The following is a 25,640-nucleotide window of genomic DNA, read 5'->3' on the forward strand; positions in this document are numbered from 1 at the left end:
TAGAATATAAGAGCAAGGAGAATATGTTGGGGCTGTATAAAATGCTGTTAGGTATATTGTGTATTGTGTGCATTCTGGTCGACAAACTACAGGAAGGAAGTGATTTGAGATGAAGGGCAGGAGGTTTAATTGGGAATTGAGGAACTGCGTGGGAGGGTAGTTGAGGCAGGAAACCTCACACTCTTTAAAAAGTACTTGGATGAGCACTTGTAACGTCATAACATTCAAGGCTATGGGCCAAGTGCTGGGAAGTGGGATTAGTGTAGATTAGAGTCGGTTTTTTTGTCGTTGTATGGTAAACCACTGTTACACCTGTATTCGGGGATGTAAGGTAGGACCTGTACTACAGGTTCGCCGGTAGCCCCTGCCTGCTGGCTCTGCCCAGTAGGAGGAGTATAAATGTGCGTGTCCTCTATTCAGCAGCCATTTCCCCAGCTGCTCTGGGAGGCCACACATCTTACTACAATAAAGCCTCAGTTGTATCCAACCTGAGTCTTTGTGCAATTGATCGTGCATCAATTTATTGCAGTAAGATTTTCTAGAAGATGGACCTCCGAACAAACTAGATCGCCTGCAGCTGGATCCGCAGTCTAGCGACACCAGAAAGGACTTTAATCACTGGCTAGCTTGCTTCGAGGCATAAAGCAACTCAGCGACCACCCGTCTGACGGAGGCTCAGAAGATACAGATCCTGTACTCAAGGTTGAGCTCCAGTGTGTTTTCGCTGATCCAGGATGCCCCGAACTACGCGGACGCCATGGCGCAACTCAAAGAAAACTACGCACAGAAAGCGAACACACTCTTCGCCAGGCACGTACTCGCCACTCGCTCTCAACTCCCTGGTGAGTCCATTGAAGACTTCTGGCGGGCCCTAATCCCACTCGTCCGGGACTGTGACTGTCAGGCCGTTACGGCCACCGAACATTTTAACCTTCTTATGCGCGATGATTTTGTAACGGGGATTGGGTCGGACCTCATTCGCCAAAGGCTGCTTGAAGGGGCCACACTCAACCTAGCGGGGACTAAGAAGCTAGCACATGACGGTCGCCTCACATAATGCTCAGGCATACCCCTCCGGCCGTGTGGCCCACCCCCTCCTATCCCTCGAAGACCCCACAAACGGCCACCCAAGCTGGGGCATTACCCAGCCAATACGCCTGTGCCACACGCCAATCCGCGCACCCCGGGGGTCCCCGATGTTACTTCTGCGGCCAGCAGAAGCACCCTCGCCAACGCTGCCCAGCCCGCACTGCCATTTGCAAGGCTTGCAGCAAAAAGGGCCACTTCGTCGCGGTGTGCGAAGCCCGCGCAGTCGCTGCTATCTCTCCCTCCACCCTGACCCACACACAATGGGCACCGCCATCTTCGTCCCGGACCACGCGCGGCCAGTGGCACCCCCATCTTCACCTCCCGGGGCCGTGAGCGGCCAGTGGGCGCCGCCATCTCCCCCCCCCCGCGCAGTCCACGTGCGGCCCATGGCGCCACCATCTTCTCTAGCCCCCGCAACGGTGGCCCATGGGCGCCACCATTTTGTCCCCCGCAGGATCTTCAGGCGCCGCCATCTTGTCTTCCCCACAGGGCATGGACGCCGACATTCCATGACCTGGGCCCCCCACGCTCTCCATCGTCGGACATCAGCGAGGACCAACCGCAGCTCGCCTCAATGACGCTCGACCAGTCTCGTCCACACAACCTGGCCACCGCCTCGACTATGGTGAAATTCAACTGCCATGTGACCTCTTGCCTGCTGGACTCCAGGAGCACCAAAAGCTTTATCCACCCGGATACGGTAAGGCGCTGCTCCCTCGCGGTCCACCCCGCCAATCAAAGAATCTCCCTGGCCTCCGGATCCCATTCCGTCTCGATCCGGGGGTTCTGCACGGTCACTCTCATGGTCCAGGGCGTAGAACTCAGCGGCTTCAGCCTCTACGAGCTTCTAATCTCAGCGCTGCACTACTACTAGGCCTGGACTTCCAGTGCAATCTCCAGAGCCTCACCCTCAAATTCGGCGGGCCCCTACCACCCCTCATTGTGTGCGGCCTCGCGACCCTAAAGGTCGACCCACCCTCCCTCTTTGCCAATCTAACTTCGGATTGCAAACCCGTCGCCACCAGGAGCAGGCGGTACAGCGCCCAGGACAAGACCTACATCAGGTCCGAGGTCCAGCGGCTGCTTCGGGAGGGTGTCATCGAGGCCAGCAACAGCCCCTGGAGAGCTCAAGTGGTAGTCATTAAAACTGGGGAGAAGCACAGAATGGTCATGGACTACAGCCAGACCATCAATCGCAGCTCGACGCGTACCCCCTCCCATGCATATCTGATATGGTCAATCAGATTGCGCAGTACCGGGTCTTCTCAACGATAGACCTAAAATCCGCCTACCATCAGCTCCCCATTCGTAAATCGGACCGTCCGTACATTGCCTTCGAGGCGGACGGTCGTCTCTATCACTTACTCAGGGTTCCCTTCGGTGTCACTAACGGGGTCTCGGTCTTCCAAAGGGAGATGGACCGAATGGTCAACCGGTACGGTTTCCGGGCCAGCTTTCCGTACCTAGACAACGTCACCATCTGTGGCCATGATCAGCAGGACCACGATGCCAACCTTTCTAAATTTCTCCACACCGCCACTCTCCTCAACCTCACCTACAACAAGGAGAAGTGCGTGTTCAGCACAACCCGCCTAGCCATCCTCGGCTATGTGGTCCAGAACGGAGTTCTGGGGCCCGATCCCGACCGCATGCGCCCTCTAATGGAGCTCCCCCTTCCCCACTGCCCCAAGGCCCTCAAACGCTGCCTGGGGTTCTTCTCCTACTACGCCCAGTGGGTCCCAAACTACGCGGACAAGGCCCGCCCATTCATTCAGTCCACCCATTTCCCCTTACGACAGAGGAACAACAGGCCTTCGCCCGTATCAGAGCTGATATAGCCAAGGTCGGGATGCATGCAGTAGACGAGACATTGCCCTTCCAAGTAGAAAGCGACGCATCAGACGTCGCACTTGCTGCCACCCTCAACCAGGCAGGCAGACCCGTGGCATTCTTTTCCCGCACCCTTCATGCCTCAGAATTCGACACTCATCCGTCGAAAAAGAGGCCCAAGCTATCGTTGAAGCTGTGCAGCATTGGAGATTCACTCTCCTCACTGACCAACTGTCGGTAACCTTCATGTTCAACATCTCCTAATAAAACACTGTACATAAATTCACTAGTGTATATAGTTCTCCACCACCCCTGCCGGACTCATTTTTAACAGGGGGTGAATGTGGTAAACCACTGTTACACCTGTATTAGGTGATGTAAGGTAGGACCTGTACTACAGGTTCGCCGGTAGCCCCTGCTTGCTGGCTCCACCCAGTAGGAGGAGTATAATTTTTTTTTTTCCACATTTATTTATTCAAGTTTTTCAACACATTTTCAACAAACCACCCCCCCCCCCCCCCCAGCAAGAAGAAAGAAACAAGAACACAACAAGCAGAAATTATACATTGGATTTCCCCCATATCTAGTAACCCCCCATATAACAATAAAAAACACAAATAGGGAAAAAAGCCCACCCACCCAAACGCCCCCCCAAAAGAACCCCCCCGGGCTGCTGCTGCTGCTGACCTCCTCCTAACGCTCTGCGAGATAGTCTAGCAACGGTTGCCACCGCCTGAGGAACCCCTGCACAGACCCTCGCAAGGCAAACTTTATCCTCTCCAGCTTGATGAACCCTGCCATGTCATTGATCCAAGCTTCCACACTAGGGGGCTTTGCATCTTTCCATAGTAGCAAAATCCTCCGCCGGGCTACCAGGGCCGCAAGGGCCAGAATACCGGCCTCTTTCGCCTCCTGCACTCCCGGCTCGTCTGATACCCCAAATAATGCTAATCCCCAGCTTGGCTTGACCCGGACGTTCACCACCTTGGACATAGTCCTCGCAAAATCCCTCCAAAACCCATCCAGCGCCGGGCATGACCAGAACATATGGACATGATTTGCCGGGCTCCCCGAGCACCTCCCACATCTGTCCTCCACCCCAAAGAACCTACTCAACATCGCCCCTGTCATATGCGCTCTGTGAGTAACTTTGAACTGTATTAGGCTGAGCCTGGCGCAAGAGGAGGTCGAATTAACCCTACTCAGGGCATCAGCCCACAGACCCTCATCTATCTCCTCCCCAAGCTCCTCCTCCCACTTGCCGTTTAACTCCTCCACCGAGGCCTCCTCCTCTTCCTGCAGCTGCTGGTAAATCGCCGAAACCTTGCCTTCTCCAACCCATACATCCGAAATCACCCTGTCCTGAATCCCACGTGCCGGAAGCAGCGGGAATTCCCTCACCTGCCGCCTCACAAATGCCCTCACTTGCATGTACCTGAAAGCATTTCCCGGGGGTAGCCCAAACATCTCCTCCAGCGCCCCTAGGCTCGCAAACGTCCCATCAATGAACAGGTCCCCCATTCTTCTAATCCCTGCCCAATGCCAGCTCCGAAACCCCCCATCCATCCTTCCCGGGACTTACTGATGGTTCTCGCGAATCGGGGACCAAACCGAGGCTCCCACCTCGCCCCTGTGTCGCCTCCACTGCCCCCAGATCTTCAGCATCGCCGCCACCACCGGACTCGTGGTCTACCTTGTCGGTGAGAGCGGCAGCAGTGCCGTCACCAGCGCCCTCAGGCTCGTGCCCACGCAGGACGCCATCTCTAGTCTCTTCCACGCCGCCCCCTCTCCCTCCATTACCCACTTACGGATCATCGCCACATTGGCTGCCCAAAAATAGCCACACAAATTCGGCAGCGCCAGCACCCCCCCCCCCTATCCCTGCTACGCTCCAGGAACACCCTCTTCACCCTCAGGGTCTTATTTGCCCACACAAATCCCATGATGCTCCTGCTTACCCGTTTTAAAAAGGCCTTGGTGATCAAAATGGGAAGGCACTGGAACACAAAAAGAAACCTCGGAAGGACCGTCATTTTGACCAACTGCACCCTACCCGCTAGTGAGAGTGGCAGCATATCCCATCTTTTAAAATCCTCCTCCATCTGCTCCACCAACCGCGTCATATTGAGCTTGTGCAGGGCCCCCCAACTCCTAGCTACTTGGATCCCCAGGTACCGAAAGCTCCTTTCTGCCCTGTTCAGCAGTAGCTCATCTATCCCCCTTCCCTGGTCCCCTGAATGCACCACAAAGAGCTCACTCTTCCCAATGTTACGTTTATACCCTGAAAAGTCCCCAAACTCCCTAACGATCCGCATGACCTCCGCCATCCCCTCCACTGGATCCGCAACATACAACAACAGGTCATCGGCATACAACGACACCCGGTGTTCCTCTCCCCCCCGAACAAATCCCCTCCATTTCCTGGACTCCCTCAGTGCCATGACCAGCAGCTCAATTGCCAGTGCAAACAACAAGGGGGATAAGGGACACCCCTGCCTCGTCCCCCGGTACAGCTGAAAGTACTCTGACCACTGCCGGTTCGTAAGGAGGAGTATAAATATGTGTGTCCTCTATTCAGCAGCCATTTCCCCAGTTGCTCTGGGAGGCCACACATCTTACTGCAATAAAGCCACAGTTGTATCCAACCTGAGTCTTTGTACAATTGATCGTGCATCACGGTGCAGGCTTGATTGGCCGAAGGCCCTCTTCTGTACTGTATGATTCTATGATTCTATGATTGCACTAGAGAGGGTGCAGAGGAATTTCACCAGGATGTTGCTTGGGCGAGAGCATTTCAGCCATCAAGAGGCTGAATAGGCTGATGTTGTTTTCCTTGGAGCAGAGAAGGTTAAGGGGGACCTGACTGAGGAGTATAAAATTATCTGGGCATAGATAGGGTGGGTAGGAAGGAACATTTCCCATTAATGGAGGGGTCAATAACTAGGGGGCATAGATACAAGGTAATGGGCAGGAGGTCTAAAGGGGATGTGAACTCAGCCTGAAAGTGTGGCAGAAGTGGGGGACGAGATTCTCCGACTCCCCGCCGGGTCGGAGAATGGCCGGGGGCTGGCGTGAATCCCGCCCCCGCCGGTTGTCGAATTCTCCGGCACCGGATATTCGGCGGGGGCGGGAATCGCGCCGCGCCGGTTGGCGGCCCCCCCCCCCCCCACGATTCTCCGGCCCGGATGGGCTGAAGTCCCGCTGTTAGGATGCCTGTCCCGCCGGCGTAGATTAAACCACCTCTCTTACCGGCAGGACAAGGCGGCGCGGGCGGGCTCCGGGGTCCTGGGGGGGGCGTGGGCCCATCTGGCCCCGGGGGGGTGCCCCCACGGTGGCCTGGCCCACGATCGGGGCCCACCGATCCGCGGGCGGGCCTGTGTCGTGGGGGCACTCTTTTCCTTCCGCCTTCACCACGGTCTCCACTATGGCGGAGGCGGAAGAGATTCCCTCCACTGTACATGCGCGGGAATGCCGTGAGCGGCCGCTAACGCTCCCGTGCAGGCGCCACCCGGAGATGTCATCTCCGCGCCAGCTGGCGGGGCGGAAATTAGTCCGGCGCGGGCCTAGCCCCTCAAGGTTAGGGCTCGTCCGCTCAAGATGCGGAAGATTCCGCACCTTTGAGGCGGCGCGATGCCGGACTGATTCGCGCCGTTTTTGGCGCCGGTCGGTGGACATCGCGCCGATACCGGAGAATTTCGCCCAGGAACCCTCACAACTTTTAAGAAGTATTTAGATGAGTATTTGAAACGCCATCGCGTACAAGGCTACAGGCCAAGTGCTGGAAGATGGGATTAGAGTAAATAGGTGCTTCATAGCCGACACAGACACAATGAGCCGAAGGGTCTCTTTCCGTCCCGTAAAAACTCTATGATTATTTATGATTCTAGCACATGAGGAACTAAGGGCACGGTAGCACAGTGTTTAGCACTGTTGCTTCACAGCGCCAGGGACCCGGGTTCGATTCCCGGCTTGAGTCCCTGTGTCTATGTGGGTTTCCTCCACTTAATGAGGCCCTACTGGCTTCACGCCGCAAATGATGGTCTCGTCGGATGATTCACCAGGACCGTGCTCGCCAGCCCCCCACTACTGACAATGGAGAGCACCACTTAAACCGATCCTGCACAGCCAACCCCACAGCTATGCCTCCAAGAAGGCCGGCTCCCATGATTCGGGCATGCAGACCTGAGCAGATTATTGGACGCGGTCGAGGCCAGATGGGATGCCCTGTTCCCCCAAGGGTCTCAGAGGGTCAGCCACAGGGCAGCCAGTGTGGCCTGGGAGGAAGTGGCAGCGACCATCAGCTCGGGGAGCTTGACCAGGAGGACTGCCACCCAGTGCCGTAAGAAGATCAATGACCTCCACTCTGCTGCACGGGTGGATTGCTACTGGGAGTATGCCTGGCACTGCCCCCACCCAGCACCGTTCCATGTCCCAGCCCACCCATGTACATCAGTACCACCCATGCCATGCCACCCCAACCCCTCCCCTACTCTCCATTCTACTCCCCATATGGCCCATCTCCCTAATCACCACCTCCAGCCGAAATGCCCACCCGAGTCACCCCTACCCCTGCGATGGCGCATACAGCTAACAACGACACGCAGCAGGTGCTGGGGCCATACAGCTAACAATCCCTCTGTGTCCCCGCAGGGTACGTTGGCCCAGAAAATATGGGAGAGAGCCCAGACGGGCGGCGGGGTGCCAGAAATCAGATTCCTCACCCCCTACGAGGAACGGACTCCGGAGGTTGCAGGGGTGGCCGAGGACAGTTCTGTCACCAACGTAGAGGTCGACGTATGTTGCAGAGGTGAGGGTCCAGCAGCCCCATGCAAATGAACTGTCACACAAGAGTTGTTAATGCCATACAGAATGACCCATCCCTCCCACTGACCACATGTCTATTCTCCCGCAGGATCCTCATCCAACGGTGCCAGCCCATCTGATCACAAGGAAGGCAGTCAGGCAGAAGCTTCTGGAAGGCAGGTAGACTGTAGCTCCAGACTGGAAGATGGCAGTGAATGCAGGGATATCCCTTTAAATATGGCCCCAGCACCTGTTGTGTGACAGCTAATGTTGCCTTCATTGCCTCACTTCCTGCTTCACTTCCTGCCTCCAGAGTCAATTATCCGGCCACTTGTCAGTTCGTTCTGTGGTAGTCACCACTGTTTGGTAATTGATAGTGCATCACGTTCTTAGAATGTTCAGGGTCTTTGCATGTGCATGAGACTTTGAGCACATCACAAGTAGTCCACTGTATTTGGCAGGTGGCACAGTGGTTAATACTATTGCCTCACAGGACAGCACAGTGGCGCAGTGGGTTAGCCCTGCAGCCTCACAGCGCCGAGGTCCCAGGTTCGATCCCGGCTCTGGGTCACTGTCTGTGTGGAGTTTGCACATTCTCCCAGTGTTTGCATGGGTCTCACCCCCACAACCCAAAGATGTGCAGGCTAGGTGGATTGGCCACGTTAAACTGCCCCTTAATTGGAAAAAATTAATTGGGTACTCTAAAAAAAAATTTTTTTAAATAAAATACTGCTGCCTCACGGCGCTGCAGACCCAGATTCAATCCCGGTCCTGGGCCACTGTCCGTATGGAGTTTGCACATTCGCCCCTTGTCTGCGTGGGTCTTACCCCCACAACTCAAAGATGTGCAGTGTAGGTGGAAACCTTTTTTTTAAAGTATATCCACTATATCCACATCCAATGGCCTAGCAGAAAGGGCGGTGGGTTCAGCCAAACAGCTGCTTGAGAAATGTGCCCAAGACCACACCGATTTCTATGCTGTGAAATATGCCTAGACTGGCTCAGCTATCATCCGCACAGTACATGTTCTCTCGCCACACCAGGACAATGACTCCATCGCCAAGTCCCTCTTGCAATCAAAAGTCAAAACCAACGTGAGTATGCGGCACTGAGGACCCGCCAGAGGTGGTGAATCTGTGGAACACTTTGCCACATTCTCCCCATGTCTGCGTGGGTCTCACCCCCACAACCCAAAGATGTGCAGGTTAGGTGGATTGGCCACGCTAAATTGCCCCTTGATTGGAAAAGAAAAATAATTGGCTACTCTAAAAAAAAATTTTAACAACATGAGTGGTGCCCTAATGAAGTGGCAACAAAGGGGAAAGAGGTATTACAACCTAAATTGTCGCATATTTTGTCCTCTACAACGTGTTCAGGTGGTCAGGATCCAGACCACATGTGGCCACGGCAAATTGGTGGCGATACACCGCCATGCCCCACAGCCAAACAGCAATGTGGTTTCCTCGATTGTTGTTAGTACGTACAAAATTAACGTCAGCTACTGCTGGTACCTGAACCACCACACATCAGCCATACTCTATGCATCCATAAGACATCGGAGCAGAATTCGGCCACTCGGCACATCGGGTCTGATCCGCCATTCAATCGTGGCCGATATTTTCTCATCCCCATTCTCCTGCCTTCTCCCCATAACCCCTGATTCCCTTATTAATCAAGAACCTATCTATCTCTGTCTTCAAGACACTCAGTGATTTGGTCTACACAGCCTTCTGCGGCAAAGTGTTCCACAGATTCACCACCTCTGGCTGAAGAAATTCCTCCTCAGCTCTGTTTTAAAGGATCGTTCCTTCAGTCTGAGATTGTGTCCTCTGCTTCTAGTTTTTCCTAAAAGTGGAAACATCCTCTCCACGTCCACTCTATCCAGGCCTCGCAGTATCCTGTAAGTTTCAATAAGATCCCCCCTCATTCTTCTAAACTCCGAGTACTGACCCAGAGTCCTCAACCGTTCCTCATACGACAAGCTCTTCATTCCAGGGATCATTCTTGTGAACCTCCTCTGGACCCTTTCCAAGGCCAGCACATCCTTCCTTAGATACAGGGCCCAAAACTGCTCACAATACACCAAACCCTGGTCTGACCAGAGCCTTATACAGCCTCAGAAGTACATCCCTGGTCTTGTATTCTAGCCCTCTTGACATGAATGCTAACATTGCATTTGCCTTCTTATCTGCCGACTGAACCTGCACGTTAACCGTAAGAGAATCATGAACAAGGACTCCCAAGTCCTTTTGTGCTTCTGATTTCCTAAGCATTTCCCCATTTAGAAAATAGTCTATGCCTAAATTCCTCCTTCCAAAGTGCATAACCTCACACTTTTCTACATTGTATTTCATTTGCCACTTCATTGCCCACTCTCCTAGCCTGTCCAAATCCTTCTGCAGCTCCCCTGCTTCCTCAATACTACCTGTCCCTCTACAGATCTTTGTATCACCTGCAAACTTAGCAACAGTGCCTTCAGTTCCTTCTTCCAGATCATTAATGTATATTGTGAAAAATTGTGGTCCCAGCACAGACTCCTGAGGCACATCACTAGTCACCGGCTGCCATCCTGAAAAAGACCCCGTTATCCCCACTCTCTGCCTTCTGCCAGTCAGCCAATCCTCTATCCATACCAGGATCTTACCCTTAACACCATGGGCTCTTAACTTATATCCAGCCTGCAATCTAGGCCACCAATGGAAATGGAAGTCCCTCCAGAGGTCAACGCAGCAAGCCTTGCCATTCACACTGAAGAAACCAACCTGAGGGTATCTGAAACACAGCCATCTGGTACAATCACATGCTCAGGGTGCCTGAGCAAACCAAATCCAAGGTTGAAGAACTATGTGACGAACTAGTCTACAAATGGACTTTGTTTTCAATGTGGTGTGTTGGGGGGGGACGGGGGGACGGTGGTGGAGAGGAGACGTGATATGCAATGCGCCAGGTGCAGTAACCTAATCAGTATTTTGCACATTGTAAATAGTTGTGCATTATTAGCCCCGTTCAATCCAAATGTATAAATAGTTTGTCATTTGTAACGGTTCTTCTACATTGTTACACCTCAGTACTACCAGGTGTCCCATCTTAAACTGCTCAGTGACTAGTAATAATCATCCACTGTTGTTAGTCCCTGGTCACCAGTTAGTGGAACCCAATACTTCTACAGTAAGATCGTGTGTGGCCAATGTAGCCACTTAAAATGGCCAACTCCCGATTCAAAATGGCGAACGGCAAAGGCTGATGGGAAAGTCAGCCAACAGGACAAAAACGAGCAGCTGCAGGTTGGCTGTGTAATTACCTCTGGAAAGGCCAGACAAGATCGATACCAGCAACCATCAGCATAACAAAACACCAGCCATCTGCATAGTAATGAGCAATCCCCGGGAACAATAAGCAACATTTAGACACATAAAGCAAAACCAGACTCTTTGGCGCCAGCAGAAGCCTACACAAAAGGAGGTGAACGACCACCTCAAGACCGCCCATCGATCAGGGAACCGCTCCAGCATTGGGAAAAATCGAACCAAGTGATTGGGACAAAGTCCAATCACTTGGGAGCAGGTACAGGGTCCGCCCCGAAAGGCGGGAAGCCCCTGGGGACTATAAGAATTGAGCCCCAAGTTCAAGTCGCTCTCTTCTTCTTCGGCTCGCTTCCAGCTCTTTCCAGCTCTCGTCACTCTTCAGCAGCCGATCGAACCTGTAAGTCTTACTTCAACGCTCGCTACGAGATAGGTGCTCCTAGCTATCAATTTGTACCGACTTCGAATCCCGCAGGCTCAGAACCCGAACGAAAGGCCATTTGTTCCCCTGACCTGATGGGCCAGTTCCAAGTTAAGTATAGGCCTGTTAGTTGTAGAAGTAACTTAGAAGTAGAATTTGTGCATGAGTAGTGATTACTGTGTATAATAAATGTGCTTTGAATGGTCACGAATGGACGGGGGTCTGATTATTTTCGGCTCCATAGAGGGACGAGGCAGGGATGTCCTCTGTCCCCGTTATTGTTTGCACTGGCGATTGAGCCCCTGGCCATAGCATTGAGGGGTTCCAGGAAGTGGAGGGGAGTACTCATGGGAGGAGAAGGACACCGGGTATCTCTGTATGCGGATGATTTGTTGCGATATGTGGCGGACCCGGCGGAGGGGATGCCAGAGATAATGCGGATATTTGGGGAGTTTGGGGATTTTTCAGGGTATAAATTGAACATGGGGAAAAGTGAGTTGTTTGTGGTGCATCCAGGGGAGCAGAGCAGAGAAATAGAGGATTTACCGTTGAGGAAGGTAACAAGGGACTTTCGGTACTTGGGGATCCAGATAGCCAAGAATTGGGGTACATTACATAGGCTTAACTTAACGCGGTTGGTGGAACAGATGGAGGAGGACTTTAAGAGATGGGACATGGTGTCCCTGTCACTGGCAGGTAGGGTGCAGGCGGTTAAAATGGTGGTCCTCCCGAGATTCCTTTTTGTGTTTCAGTGCCTCCCGGTGGTGGTCACGAAGGCTTTTTTCAAAAGAATCGAGAAGAGTATTATGAGTTTTGTGTGGGCCGGGAAGACCCCGAGAGTGAGCAGGGGATTTTTGCAGCGTAGTAGGGACAGGGGGGGGCTGGCACTACCGAGCCTAATTGAGTACTACTGGGCCGCCAATATTTCAATGGTGTGTAAGTGGATGGGAGAAGAGGAGGGAGCGGCGTGGAAGAGATTGGAGAGGGCATCCTGCAGGGGGACTAGCCTACAAGCTATGGTGACGGCACCGTTGCCGTTCTCACCGAAGAAATACACCACAAGCCCGGTGGTGGTGGCTACATTGAAAATTTGGGGGCAGTGGAGACGGCATAGGGGAAAGACGGGAGCCGCGGTGCGGTCCCTGATAAGAAATAACCATAGGAATCGGATGGACTCTCAGGGATGTTATTGTATATGTATACGCACTTGTTTTAGGCAATGTATATTGGACTGTTGGATTGTATCTTTGGAGAGTATTTATTTTTGACAAGGCAGTTGCCATTTAGTTTGGTTTTTGTTTCTGTTCATATATTATTTATTATTTGTTTAAAACTGGCCACTGTTATTTATATTGCTTTATTGTTGTTTAAAAGAAACACTACGTACTGTTATGTTTGGCCAAAAAATCTTGAATAAAATATATTTTTTAAAATAAATAAGTGTGCTTTGATTTAAATCTTACTAATCGGTGTATTGGATTATTGATCATTACTCGGACTTGAACCACATGGCGGTATCATAAAGATACCTGGTGACTCAAGAGCAAGGTGATAAAACGGAGCAATTAAACTAAGGCAAACACCAGGTGCCCAATGCCTGATTGCAGACGGCGCCTGCTTGTGACCTGACATCAGGAACTGCAGCCGAGCCACAAGTTTCCATCCTTAGTAATTTTAAAAGCCTGTTGGAGTGGAGTTGAGGGGTTGGACGGCTTGGGAAAATGGTATAATGGAATAAGTGGGATAGTAGATAAAAAGTGTGATAAATCAACTTATAGCACAGGGGAGGCAGTGGCACATTGGTATTGTCGCTGAACTTGTAATCCAGATACCCAAACTTGTAATCCAGATACCCAGGGTAATGTTTTGAGGACCTAGGATCGAATCCTATTGTGGCAGATGGGGAAATTTGAATTCAATAAAAATCTGGAATTAAAAGTCTAATGATGACATGAAATCATTGTCGGTTGTTCGGGAAACCCCCAACTGGCTCATTAATGTCCTTTAGAGAAGGAAATTTGTCGACCTTACCTGGTCTGGTGACTCCAGACCCACAAGCCCTCAAGGATGGGCAATAAATGCTGAGTGATGCCCACATCTCATGGGCAAATATACACACGATCTGCTTAGACAAGGAGGAGCATAACAGACATCTACAGACGCTGAAAGATGCCCTCGTACGAACGGGATATGGTGCTCGACTCATCGATCGACAGTTCCAACGGGTCACAGCAAAAAAATGCACCAAGCTCCTCAGAAGACAAACACGGGACACAACTGACAGAGTACCCTTCGTCGTCCAGTACTTCCCCGGAGCGGAGAAACAATGACATCTTCTTCGCAGCCTTCAATACATCACCGATGAAGATGAACATCTTGCCAAGGTCATCCCCACACCCCCACTATTTGCCTTCAAACAACCACGCAAACTCCAACAAACTATTGTTTGCAGCAAACTGTCCAGCCTTCAGAACAGCGACCACAACACCATACAACCCTGCCATGCCAGATCACCAACATGGGTACCACCATTACACATGAGAACACCACCCACCAGGTACGTGGTACATGCTCGTGCAACTCGGCCAACATTTTCTACCTTATACGCTGCAGGGAAGGATGTCCCGAAGCGTGGTACATTGGCGAGCCAATGCAGACGCTGCGACAACGGATGAACAGACATTGTGCGACAATCGCCAGGCAGGAAGTTACCTTCCAGTCGGGGAACACTTCAACAGTCAAGAGCATTCAGCCTCTGATCTTCGGGTGAGCATTCTCCAAGGCGGCCTTCAGGATGCACAACAGCGCAGAATCGCCAAGCAGAAACCTATAACAATGTTCCGTACACATGAGTACGGCCTCAACCAGGACCTTGGATTCATGTTGCATTACATTCACCCCCCACCACCTGGCCTGGGCTTGCAAAATCATACCAACTGTCCTGGCTTGAGACAATTCACATCTCTTTCCAGTTGCTCCGTCTGGACATGTAAAGACTTAATTACTTGCAAAAACTTGCATTCAAAGTATCGTCTTGCATCTTTGACTTTGTCTATATATATGTTTCTGGAACCTATCTCTTCATTCACCTGAGGAAGGAGCAGTGCGCTGAAAGCTAGTGATTCGAAACAAACCTGTTGGACTTTAACCTAGTGTTGTAAGACTTCTTACAAATAAAAAAAGAGCAATATTACCATCTTTGGTCAGGAAAAACAATAACAGCAGTACTCACATCACCTGCCAAAGCTAAACAGGTTATCTGTTTACATTGCAACAATTGATGGGAAACACACATTTGATACATTGTGGGTTAATTTTCTCGGCAACAAGAGAATAAAATGAGCTGATAGCAATTTGACAGACCATTTCATAACCTGCCATACCTTCTTTTGATTGGTTATCAATTCATTTTGTGCTAATGCCATTGACCATTTCCACCCCCATAAATGTCAAAAAATCTTAAGTCAATACAAACTGCTAAAGATTTATTTGTTTAATATCAAATTCATCAACAAAACGCTGGTGAGGTCCTTCAGATTTTGGAGAAGGAGGTAAAGTCACAGTGATTTTGGTCGGTCTGTCAGTAATTCCACTGATGCTTTTCATTTTATGAGTTTGTATCTGTAGCTCCAATGGCAGATGCAAGTCTTCTATAAGCATCTCTTATTAAACATGACAGTTAGAGTTAACAATTATTGAAACAACAAATGAAAAAAAAAGTCAATGAACAAATTGTGTTCTTTGGGTTTCTTTGCAGTTGTCCTTGAAAAGATAACAAAATGTGTCTGTTCTCTCGTCCTACCTTAGTTAGATTTAACGAGTTTGATGTTCCAAAGTCCATACTCCAAAGCTTCATAGATTAATATGTGGTAACATTTTTAATTTGTCACGGTGAAAAATGAGTGTGGGCCTGAGTAAAATGATGGTGAAATGTGAAGGTTAAAGGGTGATGGCACCAGTAAAACAAGTGTTAAATATATCTTTAATTCTTTCAAATGTGCTTTGAGATCATATTATACTTTGCGCTGCTGACTTTCTTTTTACAACGTATCTTCTTTCAAAGCACATTAAAGCTATCTTATAAAGTAAAATTCCTCTGACAAAACCAGCATTCCTCAGTTTTATGTGAGAATATTATGCAGTATCCCTGTTTACTGAATCCTAGATTTAACAATTACTTTTCCTGTAGTAAAGTTCAAAGTTCATTGAAGTGTGATGCATTCAGGAGTTGTGTTTATTTAATTATTGTTTTCCAAAGTCTAGTACCAGGTGGTGCATGTGCAAAGGAGAACAAATAGAATTGCATTGAATCCTGTCATGTGCTCCAAGTATTTGCCGAATTGGTAATAAAGGATTTGATAAGTATCGGTCCTCGCTGATTGGCCAAATTTGTAAGGATTCTTATTGAACTGGTCATAAAAATGCAGTACTTTGGCCTGTACCCTGTCTCGAGCTAGCACTTTATCATTAATTGAAGCTCCATCCGAATTTACAGGCAATTGAAAACAGAAGCTACTGGTAACTCGAATGCGGGGGATGAATTTGAGTTTGTGACCTCCCATCCCTGATCTCCTTCAGAAGTGTGCTAGCTGCTAAATTGGAAGCTGGCAACTTTAAGTGGATAGGGTACTCACATCAAGCAGCTGTTAGGCACCCTACATGTACAAAATGAGGTCTTAAGATTGGTTGCAAGACCCCAATTAAAATTGATCAGAAGCATGCTCTGCAGAGTTGGTCGGGGTTTTCAACAGTCTAATAGCAGGGACTGCTGTAGACTGTGCGCATAAAAAAAAGATTGTTTAACACTTTCCTTTCTGTGAAAAGAATACCAAGGCCTTGCAAGATACTGCAGGCCCAGACTCTAGTCTCCATCTCAGGATCTACCTGCTGGCTGTAATTCTGAAGTCTCTGACACATAAATTGCATTGAGACATTTGATTGGTGTCTGCAGATTGTCAGTTTCATTTAATGAGGCCCAAGGCCCAATTTGGCTTCGGCCCCCATGACTCATGTTCAGGCACGTGTTCAAATCAAACTGTCTATTTGTGCTGGAAACTGTCATGTTCTGTGGACTGGCCAAAGTGAATGATGAACTACAGAACATGTAGTTTAAAATAATTTATTGTAAAGCAACTGCATGGTACGATAACTAGGATAAATAAAATAATAAACAATTAATACTAAACAACTATTATGGAACTACAGCAAATAAGTCTATCTCCCAGCACAAACCAACTCCCAGATCACATGGTGATGTGATGGGTTTACAATGCCGCCTAGTGGTTGGAGGTCATGCATAACATTCTATACAAACTAGCCTTATGCAAAACATCACATCCCCTTTCCTTTGGAAAATAAAATTATTTACAAGAATTAAATTACTTTTTGCATTTCATCATGATATGCATAACTATATACATGTACAGATATCTTTTATTTTACTTTACTGTCTGTTACAAGTTCAGTCTTTCTGGCTTGCGCCTTATTCTTGTGGATCTTCTTAGTGTCTACTGAACTGGCACAGGTTCTTCATGCTCTTTAATATTTATCGTTTACGTTTGACATTGTTCATGTGTTGACGTATCATCCTCTTGTGTTGGTTTCTTCTCTTGTGTTGGTTCCTTATGGACTTCAGATGTTTTAGGACTGATGTATGCTTCTTCTGGTGGTTGCATCACAAATGATTGCTGTATTTTAAGCAAAGCTCTTCTATTCCGTCTCAGAACAACACCTTTACCTGTCATAACAAGATAGAATTTTGAACCTGCTAGTTGCAGTACCTTTGCTTGTTTAGAGTGTCCATTGCCTTTGTAGTCTTCTATCTCACTGTACCCTCCGGCTGCAGTGGTTGATGACTCTTGGCAGACCTATCATACAACCCTTTCTGCCTCTTTTTCTGAGAGGTCAATTGTCTCACTAACGAGTGGTTCACGGGCCCATTAGGAAAACTAGGTAGGGTCATGCATAGCTGCCTGTTCACAGACGTGAGCAGGCAAGAGGCCATTGACTAGCGGTGACTAGCGGTGTCTAATGATAGCCGAGGGGCGCAAGATATGTATCCTCATGATTGTCGAGTGCTTTCTTTAAGAGTTGTTTGACAATGTGGACTCCCTTTTCAGCCTTGCCATTCGACTGAGGGTAATGCGGGCTGTAAGTAACATGCCAGAAATCATATTGCCACGCAAATTCCATCCATTCACAGCAGTCAAAACAAGGAACTGGCACCATGTCATGTTCTGTAGACTGGCCGAAGTGAATGATGAACTGCAGAACATGTGGTTTAAAATAATTTATTGTAAAACATCTGCGTGGTCACATAACTAGGATAAATAAAATAATAAACAACTAACACGAAGCAACTATTATGGAACTACTGCAAACAAGGGCAGCACGGTGGTGCAGTGGTTAGCACTACTGCATCACGGCACCAAGGTCTCAGGTTCGATCCCGGTTCTGGGTCACTGTCATTGTGGAGTTTGCACATTCTCCCCATGTTTGTGTGGGTTTCACCCCTACAACCCAAAGATATGTTGGGTAGGTGGATTGGCCACGCTAAATTGCCCCTTAATTGGAAAAAATGAATTGGGTACGCTAATTTTTTTTTTTTTTTAAAAGGAACTACTGCAAATACATCTATCTCCCAGCACGCCCAACTCCAAAATCGCACGGTGACATGATGGGGTTACAATGCCACCTAGTGGTCGGAGGTCATACATTACGTTATATACAAACTAGCCTTTTGCACATCACCACAGAAACCAGAGGAAGTCTTAATTTCTCCCACATTATGTGACTTTGAGACTGAAAACATTTTAAAATATAATACAACATCATGCTATCCTTAGTCTTGGTGCAGCCTACTTATCAGTAGGCACTCCAAATATAAAATCTGAAAGGAAAGCCATAGGAATCTAATTCATAGATTTTTCAAAATCATTTCACAGTATGTGGGCATAGCTGGGTAAGCCTGCATTTGTTGCCAATCTTTAACTGTCCTTTAGAAAGAGGTGGTGTGCCGCCCCCTTCAACTGCTGCAGCCCATGTGATGTACCCACGGTGCTGTTTAGAGATGGAGTTCCAGGACATTGATCCAGCAACAGTGAAGAAATGGTGATATATTTCCAACTTATAGCACAGAAAAAGACCATTTGGTGCAACTAGTGTGTGCTAATGTTTATAATTCACACAAATCTCCTTCCAATCCACTTATCTCCTCCCAGCATGTCATTCTATTCCATATTCTTTCATTTACTCATCTAATTTCCTTTTGAAAACCTCTAATTTTCTCCGCCATTTCCTGTGACAGCAAGTTCCACATTCTAACATCTTCAACTACTCTTTCCTGTGATGTAAATAGGTCAAGGGTTTCCTGCGTGAAACGTGGGCCCTGAATCTTTTGGATGGCGGGGTCTCGCTTCCCACCCTCTGTTCCCCGCTAGCTCGAGTACCCTGGAGCCATTTCATGCTTGAATTAATGTTGTGGTTGCAGGCAGGACTTCCACCCCTCACTTGGGAGGAAGTCCTACCTTAAACGGCTGCCATCCCATCAAATTAGCCAACAGCTCTCAAATCCCTGCAGTGACGGTGCTGCAGTGGACAGAAGACAAAATGCAGGATGCCTGAGACTAAGTCCAGGCACTGGTGCTCAGATAAATTCAAGGGATCATGCCTTACCTTTGGTGGATACAAAGAGAACAAAGAATAGTACAGCACAGGAACAGGCCCTTTGGCTCCGAAGCATGCGCCGATCAAGATGCCTGACTAAACTAAAACATTCTGCAATTCTGGGGTCCGTATCCCTCTTTTCCCATCCTATTTATGTATTTGTCAAGATGCCCCTTAAACACCACTATCATATCTCCTTCCACCACCTCCCCTGGCAGCACATTCCAGGATCTCGCCACACTCTGTGTAAAATGATTAAGAGAAACCCAGGAGAAATTACATATCAATGGTTCCCTTCATTTCTCCAGTGTTTCCAATCACCTGCACAAAGGTTATGGCAGGAGATTGAGAGAACCCCCGGCGAAACGTCTTTTATTCTTTAATTTTACCTTCAAAGGAGGATTTTTGGCAAATCTCTTTATACATATGAGCTTGGCTCACTTAATGACACTTTTGTGCTGTAGAATGTTGTAGGCTCAAGCCCCACTCCTGGATTTGAGTGCATAGTTTATCCTCACATTGCGGTAATAAGAGAGTGCTGCATTTTTAGAAAAAGTATTATTCTTCAAATAATATGTTAAATTAAGGCCCCATCCACCTGTTTAATGTAAAAGATACTGTTACAACAGTTCGAGCAGAGTAGGAAGCACTCCTGGTTTTCTGGCCACCGTGCATCCCCTATCCACATCCTCTACTGCAGAGCACTAGTACAGTTCCCATATTTCAGGATTTATGGCTGCCCATCCACCTTTAAGGATATGACCAAATGTTAAAAAGCTCTGACGAAGTGTCATATGCATTTGAAACGTTAATTCTGTTTCCCTCTCCACAGATGCTTTCAGCCTGAACCTTTCCAGCACTTTCTGTTTATATTTCAGATTCCCAGCACCCACAGTATTTTACTTTTATTATTGTTTAAAAGACATGTTCCTTTTTTAAGGATCCATTCATCAACAGTGGTTAGACCAGCTGCCTCACAGCGCCAGGGACCCAGGTTCAATTCCGACCTTGGGTGACTGTGTGGAGTTTGCGCATCCTCCCCGTGTCTGTGTGGGTTTCCTCCAGGTGCTCCAGTTTCCTCCCACAGTCCAATGATATGCAGGTTAGCTGGAGTTATGGAGGTAGGGTGCAGGTGTGGGTTTAGGGTGTTCTTACAGACTCGATGGGCCGAATGGCCTCCTTCTGGACTGTGGGGATTATGTGCGAACATAGAAGGACTAGGTTAAAGGGACACTGTTTAACTGAGATTGCTTGCGGAAACGTATGTTATTCAGATGGTCTCTATTTAGCAGAATTTTAAAATAATTCACTCAGTAGAAGCAGCATTAGACAGTCTTGTTTACAAAGGCTTTGACAAAGGGGTCATCTGGACTCGAAGCGTTCGCTATTTTCTCTCCCTACTGATGCTGCCAGATCTGCTGAGATTTTCCAGCATTTTCTCTTTTGGAGTCACGTTTACCCATTTGGTTGCTTTCATAAAGACTTCTAGCTGATCACTGAAGCATTTTCCATTTGTTTCCTGACATGGATTATACATTGATTTTATTTCTCCCTCTGACTTTGTTTAAGGTATAATGGGCAATTTCCTAATTTATCTTTTCAATCAGGATAACCACAGAATGTGCAGCGCTGAAAAAGGCCATTCGCCATTCATGCTTCACAAGACCCTCCTCCCACGTGAATTACCTTTGCTTTATCTTTCCATCCTGCCTCTCAGCCTCTATTCCTTTCTGGCTGGACTCTCCATTCCCTATGGGTGCAATGGAGCTTCCCTTCAACTGTGTCAATGCTATCTGTTCAACTATTCCACGTGGCAGCCAGGTTCCACATTCCCACTCGTCCGTGTATATAAATTGTTTCTAAATCACGCTTCGAACCGATAGTGACTCATATTCATGTCCCTTGATCTGGACTCACCATGCAACTCTATCTGTTGTCTTTCTGAGTGGGAACTGTGTTACAATTGGGAGCTTGACTTCTCTTGCTCTGAAATGTTTGGATTTTTAATTTATACCCAGATATATTTTTAATGAGTCCTACCTGGGAGCGGCATACTTACTACACCCAGTACCACTTGGTCCGATCCCTGTTTCGATTAGAGGGTGAAATAATGGCAGAAGACGAAGAAGGGAATTAGTATGTTGCATGGTGTCAAAAGAAGACTGCATCCGGTTTCAATCCAAAGAGACGCTTTGACTGAATTATCAATTAATTGCATTTTGATTTGGTAAAATCTATTTGCAAAGAGAGTGAGTTAAGATGTGAGGTGCTGAACTTTCAGGAGATATTTGCACGTGGAGAATATAATAATAATATTTTATTGTCACAAGTATGAAGTTACTGTGAAAAGGTTTGAAAGATGATTGGATACATTAATTTCAGTATATTTATTGGAGTGTATATCCCAGAATAAATCGGTAAGACATGAATCATACAATTTCATGATCAGTTAAATGAAACAGATTGCAACTGCAAGCTGGACGATGCCTTGCTAAGTGTGCCAAACCTGAAAGCCAGGCAATTCTCCGAAAGGCGGTTCCTTGTTTGCCTGTTTGTACTTTCCCCTCATTCCACACACACGCGCACATTACCCGAGCTAGCCCTCTGCTCAGGTGTATCAATGTCGACAGCTCAAACCAAACATCATCATATCTCTTTCAGTATTTGATCAGGAGGCGGGCACTGTATAAGTAGCTGCAGGTGCTGACTTTTGTATCAATATGCTTCACAGCTCTGTGGCTAAGACACGGAAGTACTCACAGAACACGCCCAGTATCTGGTGGTAACTTGGCAGCGACCGGACGGTTGCAGCACAGAGGCACATTGTTGAGTGCAAATGGGTTTGCTGACCTCAAAAGAATCTAAAATGAAACAAGCTCGCATATTGATGCTGGGCCTGGACGCAGCAGGTAAATCCACTTTGCTGTACAAGCTTAAATTCGGCAACACTGAATTTCTCACAGCGTCGACTGTCGGCTTCAACGTGGAAATGCTGGAGAGCAGCAAAAGGGTCGCGTTGACAGTTTGGGATGTGGGGGGACAGCACCAGATGCGGCAGTTCTGGCCATACTACTTTCAGGACACGGATGGACTTGTTTTTGTGGTGGACAGTGCGGATCAGGGGAGGATGGAAGACTCCAGGAGGGAATTTGAACGGATGCTGAAAAGCGAGTGTTTGAAAGGGATCCCCGTGGTGGTAATGGCAAACAAGCAAGATCTAATCGACGCGATGTCTGCAGAGGAAATCACCAAACGGTTGCACATGAAGAGATGGTGCTCTGATCGAGACTGGTATGTGCAGCCCTGCTGTGCAAGAACGGGCGAAGGCTTACCTGCAGCCACTAAAATAATAACCTCGTACGTCAAAAAGAAAATGAACTGTAAAGATGAAGCATCACGCAGTGATTTGCAAGAGAACAGATTGTGACCTCGAGGTCTCGAAACTCTGCGGAATTGTCATGACTCTTGTCCATCTGTCTCGGGAAACAAGAATCAGAACTACATCCTCCTATATTTTAGTGGTGGTATGTTGATGCTGTAGATCGAATCCCAAACTCGACGATTAAGGCTCTTTTTCTATCCCTATTTATTACTCTTATCCTTATGGGTGGCACGGTGGCACAGTGGTTAGCACTGCCACCTCAGAGCTCCAGGGACCCGGGCTCAATTCCGGCCTCAGGTGACGGTGTGGAGTTTGCACGTTCTCCCCGTGTCTGCGTGGGTTTCCTCTGGGTGCTCCGGTTTCCTCTCACAGTCCAAAGATGTGCAGGTTAAGTGGATTGACCATATCTTTATGCCCCTTAATGTCCAAAAGGATAGGTGGGGGTTACTGGGTTATTGGGATTGGGTGTGGGTGTGGGCCTAGATAGGGTGCTCTTTCCAAGGGCTGGTGACGACTCAATGGGCCAAATGGCCACCTGCTCATTGTAAATTCTATGATTCTATGAATTGTACGACCGTCAAAACGAAACAGTTAATTAAGAAAACAGAAAAATCATTGTGATCATTTTGGAAACAGTATGTTGGTATGATAAGAACTGTACGGTCATGTCTGTAACTGCCTGGACCCCCAGCTATCGACTCATTTTAAAACTCTCCTTAAAACTATTTCTTTATTTGCTTTATGTCAAATTTTCATTCGGTTACCTCCTTGGAAAGTTTTGCTTAAAGGTACAAATTGTTGTTATGACCGGTATAAGCTGTGTTAGTTTATAGGGGTCTCTGAGAGAGATTCATAAATAAATTAACTTCAACTTGCGTGATTCAGAATTACAACTTTAATTGTTTGAGGGTTTATTCAAAAAAAAGTGCATTGTGTAACTGGAAATATATGATGAATACTTCCTTGTAACTGAGGAAACAGTACTTTGATGAAACTATGTTGATGTACTTCATTGGCCATTAACCCCTGCAGAAGTTCACCTTTCCTGGCTCATTGATGAGTCAGTTTGCAAAGATGCAAAACGTGGCCAGGATTTTATCGTTAGTGGTGAAGTTGTAGCACTCGCCCCCCTACTGACCTTGAAGGAAGCCACCCACAAAACATTCTTAACCACCCTGCTAATCTTCGTGTCATTTGCAAACTTGCTTATCATTCCCCACCCCCCCCCCCCCACATCCTCATCTATATCGCCTATATATATCCCGAACAATAAGGGACCCAGCACTGATCCCTGTGGATACCACTGGACACCGGCCTCCAGTCATACAAACAGCCTTTTACCACCACCCTCTGTCTCCCATGACTAAGCCAGTTTTGGATCCAACTTGCAAGTTACCCTGGATCCCATGTGGTTTTCCTTTCTTTTTAAAAATATTTAGAGCACCCAATTCATTTTTTTCCAATTAAGGGGCAATTTAGCATGGCCAATCCACCTAGCCTGCACATCTTTTGGGTTGTGGGGGCGAAACCCACGAAACACAGGGAGAATGTGCAAACTCCACACGGACAGTGACCCAGACCCGGGATTGAACCTTGGACCTCGGCGCAGTGAGGCAGCATGGTTTTCCTTTCTTTGTCAGTCTCCCATGTGGGATCTTGTCAAAAGCATCACTGAAATCCATATAAACTACATCAACTACACCACCCTGATCTACACATCCAATCAGCTCCTCATAAAATTCAATTAAATTCGTTAGGCATGACATCCCTCTGACAAAGCCATGCTGATCAAACCTTGCCTCACCAAGTGGAAATCAATTTTCTCCTTCAAAATTTTCTCCAGTCGTTTCCCTACCACTGATGTGAGACTTACTGGAATTCCCTGGTTTATCTCCATCACCCTTCTTGAAAAGTGGAACCACATTAGCTGTCCGCCAATCCTTTGACACCTCCCGTGACTAAAAAAGAATTAAAAATTTGGGTCAAAGCCCCTGTAATTTCCTCCTTCTGCCTCCCACAGCAGCTTGGGGTACAACTCATCCAGACCTGGGGATTTGTTCACTTTTAAGCTCAGCAAAACCTCCACACTTCATATGTCAAACTGTTGAAGAACCTCACAATCCCTCTCCCCGAAATCTGTATTGACATCTTCCTCCTCCCGAGTGAAGACAGATGCAAAGCACTCATTTAACACCCTACCAATATCCTCCGGCTCCTTGCACAGACTGCTACTTATGGTCCCGAATGGACTCTGCTCTTTCCCTGGTTATCCTCTTTCCTTTAATATAATTATAGAAAATCTTGGTATTCTCCCTAATCTTACCCACCAGTGCTTTTATATGCACCCTCTTTGCTCTCCTAATTGCTTTCTTAAGTTCCCCCCTGTACTTTCTACACTCCACTAAGGTCTCCACTGATTTTCACCCTTTGTACGTGCTAAAAGCCTCTCTTTTCTTTCGTATCCAATCCTGAATATTCTTAAAACATCCAGAGTCCTCTGGGCTTGTTGCTCCTACATTTCACCCTAAAAGGAAACATGTTGGGCCTCTACTCTCCCCATTTCCTTTTTGAACACCCCCCACTGCTTTGCTGTAGATTTTCCCATAATAAGCTGTTTCCAGTCTATTTTGGCCAGATCCCGCCTGTCTTCCCCCAATACAAAATCGTTTTTTGAAGACCATCTTTTTCCTTTTCCATAACAAACATAAATTGTACTTTGTTGTGGTCGCTATCACTAAAATGTTCTCCCATTGCCACCTTGAACCTGTCTGGCTTTATTCTCTAGAATTAGATCCAGCACTGTGCCGCCATCCCCTGTTGACTTTCTACTTATTGACAAGGAAAGCTCTCCTGAATACTTTCAAGAAATCCACCCCCTCTAAACAATTTCCACTATGACTGTCCCAATTCATGTTGGGGAAGTTGAAAATCCACTGCTATAATTACCCAATATTATTATTTTTACACAGTAAGAAGTCTTAAAACACCAGGTTAAAGTCCAACAGGTTTGTTTTGAATCACTAGCTTCTGGAGCACAGCTGCTTCCTGAGGAAGGAGCAGTGCTCCGAAAGCTAGTGTTTGAAACAAACCTGTTGGACTTTAACCTGGTGTTGTAAGACTTCTTACTGTGCTCACCCCAGTCCAACGC

General features: G+C 47.8%; 1 protein-coding gene across 1 annotated transcript; it reads left to right on the forward strand.

Annotated features, from left to right (window-relative positions):
* The first annotated feature begins 21,748 nt into the window (after positions 1–21,748).
* On the forward strand, positions 21,749–23,372 carry LOC140389870 (ADP-ribosylation factor-like protein 14). The gene has a single exon (XM_072474462.1). It carries the CDS (start codon positions 21,947–21,949, stop codon positions 22,535–22,537), a length of 591 nt encoding a protein of 196 aa, XP_072330563.1. The 5' UTR covers positions 21,749–21,946; the 3' UTR covers positions 22,538–23,372.
* Positions 23,373–25,640: the final 2,268 nt, after the last annotated feature.

The sequence above is a fragment of the Scyliorhinus torazame genome, chromosome 14, assembly GCF_047496885.1.
Source record: "Scyliorhinus torazame isolate Kashiwa2021f chromosome 14, sScyTor2.1, whole genome shotgun sequence".
NCBI classification, from domain to species: domain Eukaryota; kingdom Metazoa; phylum Chordata; class Chondrichthyes; order Carcharhiniformes; family Scyliorhinidae; genus Scyliorhinus; species Scyliorhinus torazame.

Coding starts and splice junctions, on each gene's coding strand:
- LOC140389870 (XM_072474462.1), top strand. CDS start 21,947: ATGGGTTTGCTGACCTCAAAAGAATCTAAAATGAAACAAGCTCGCATA.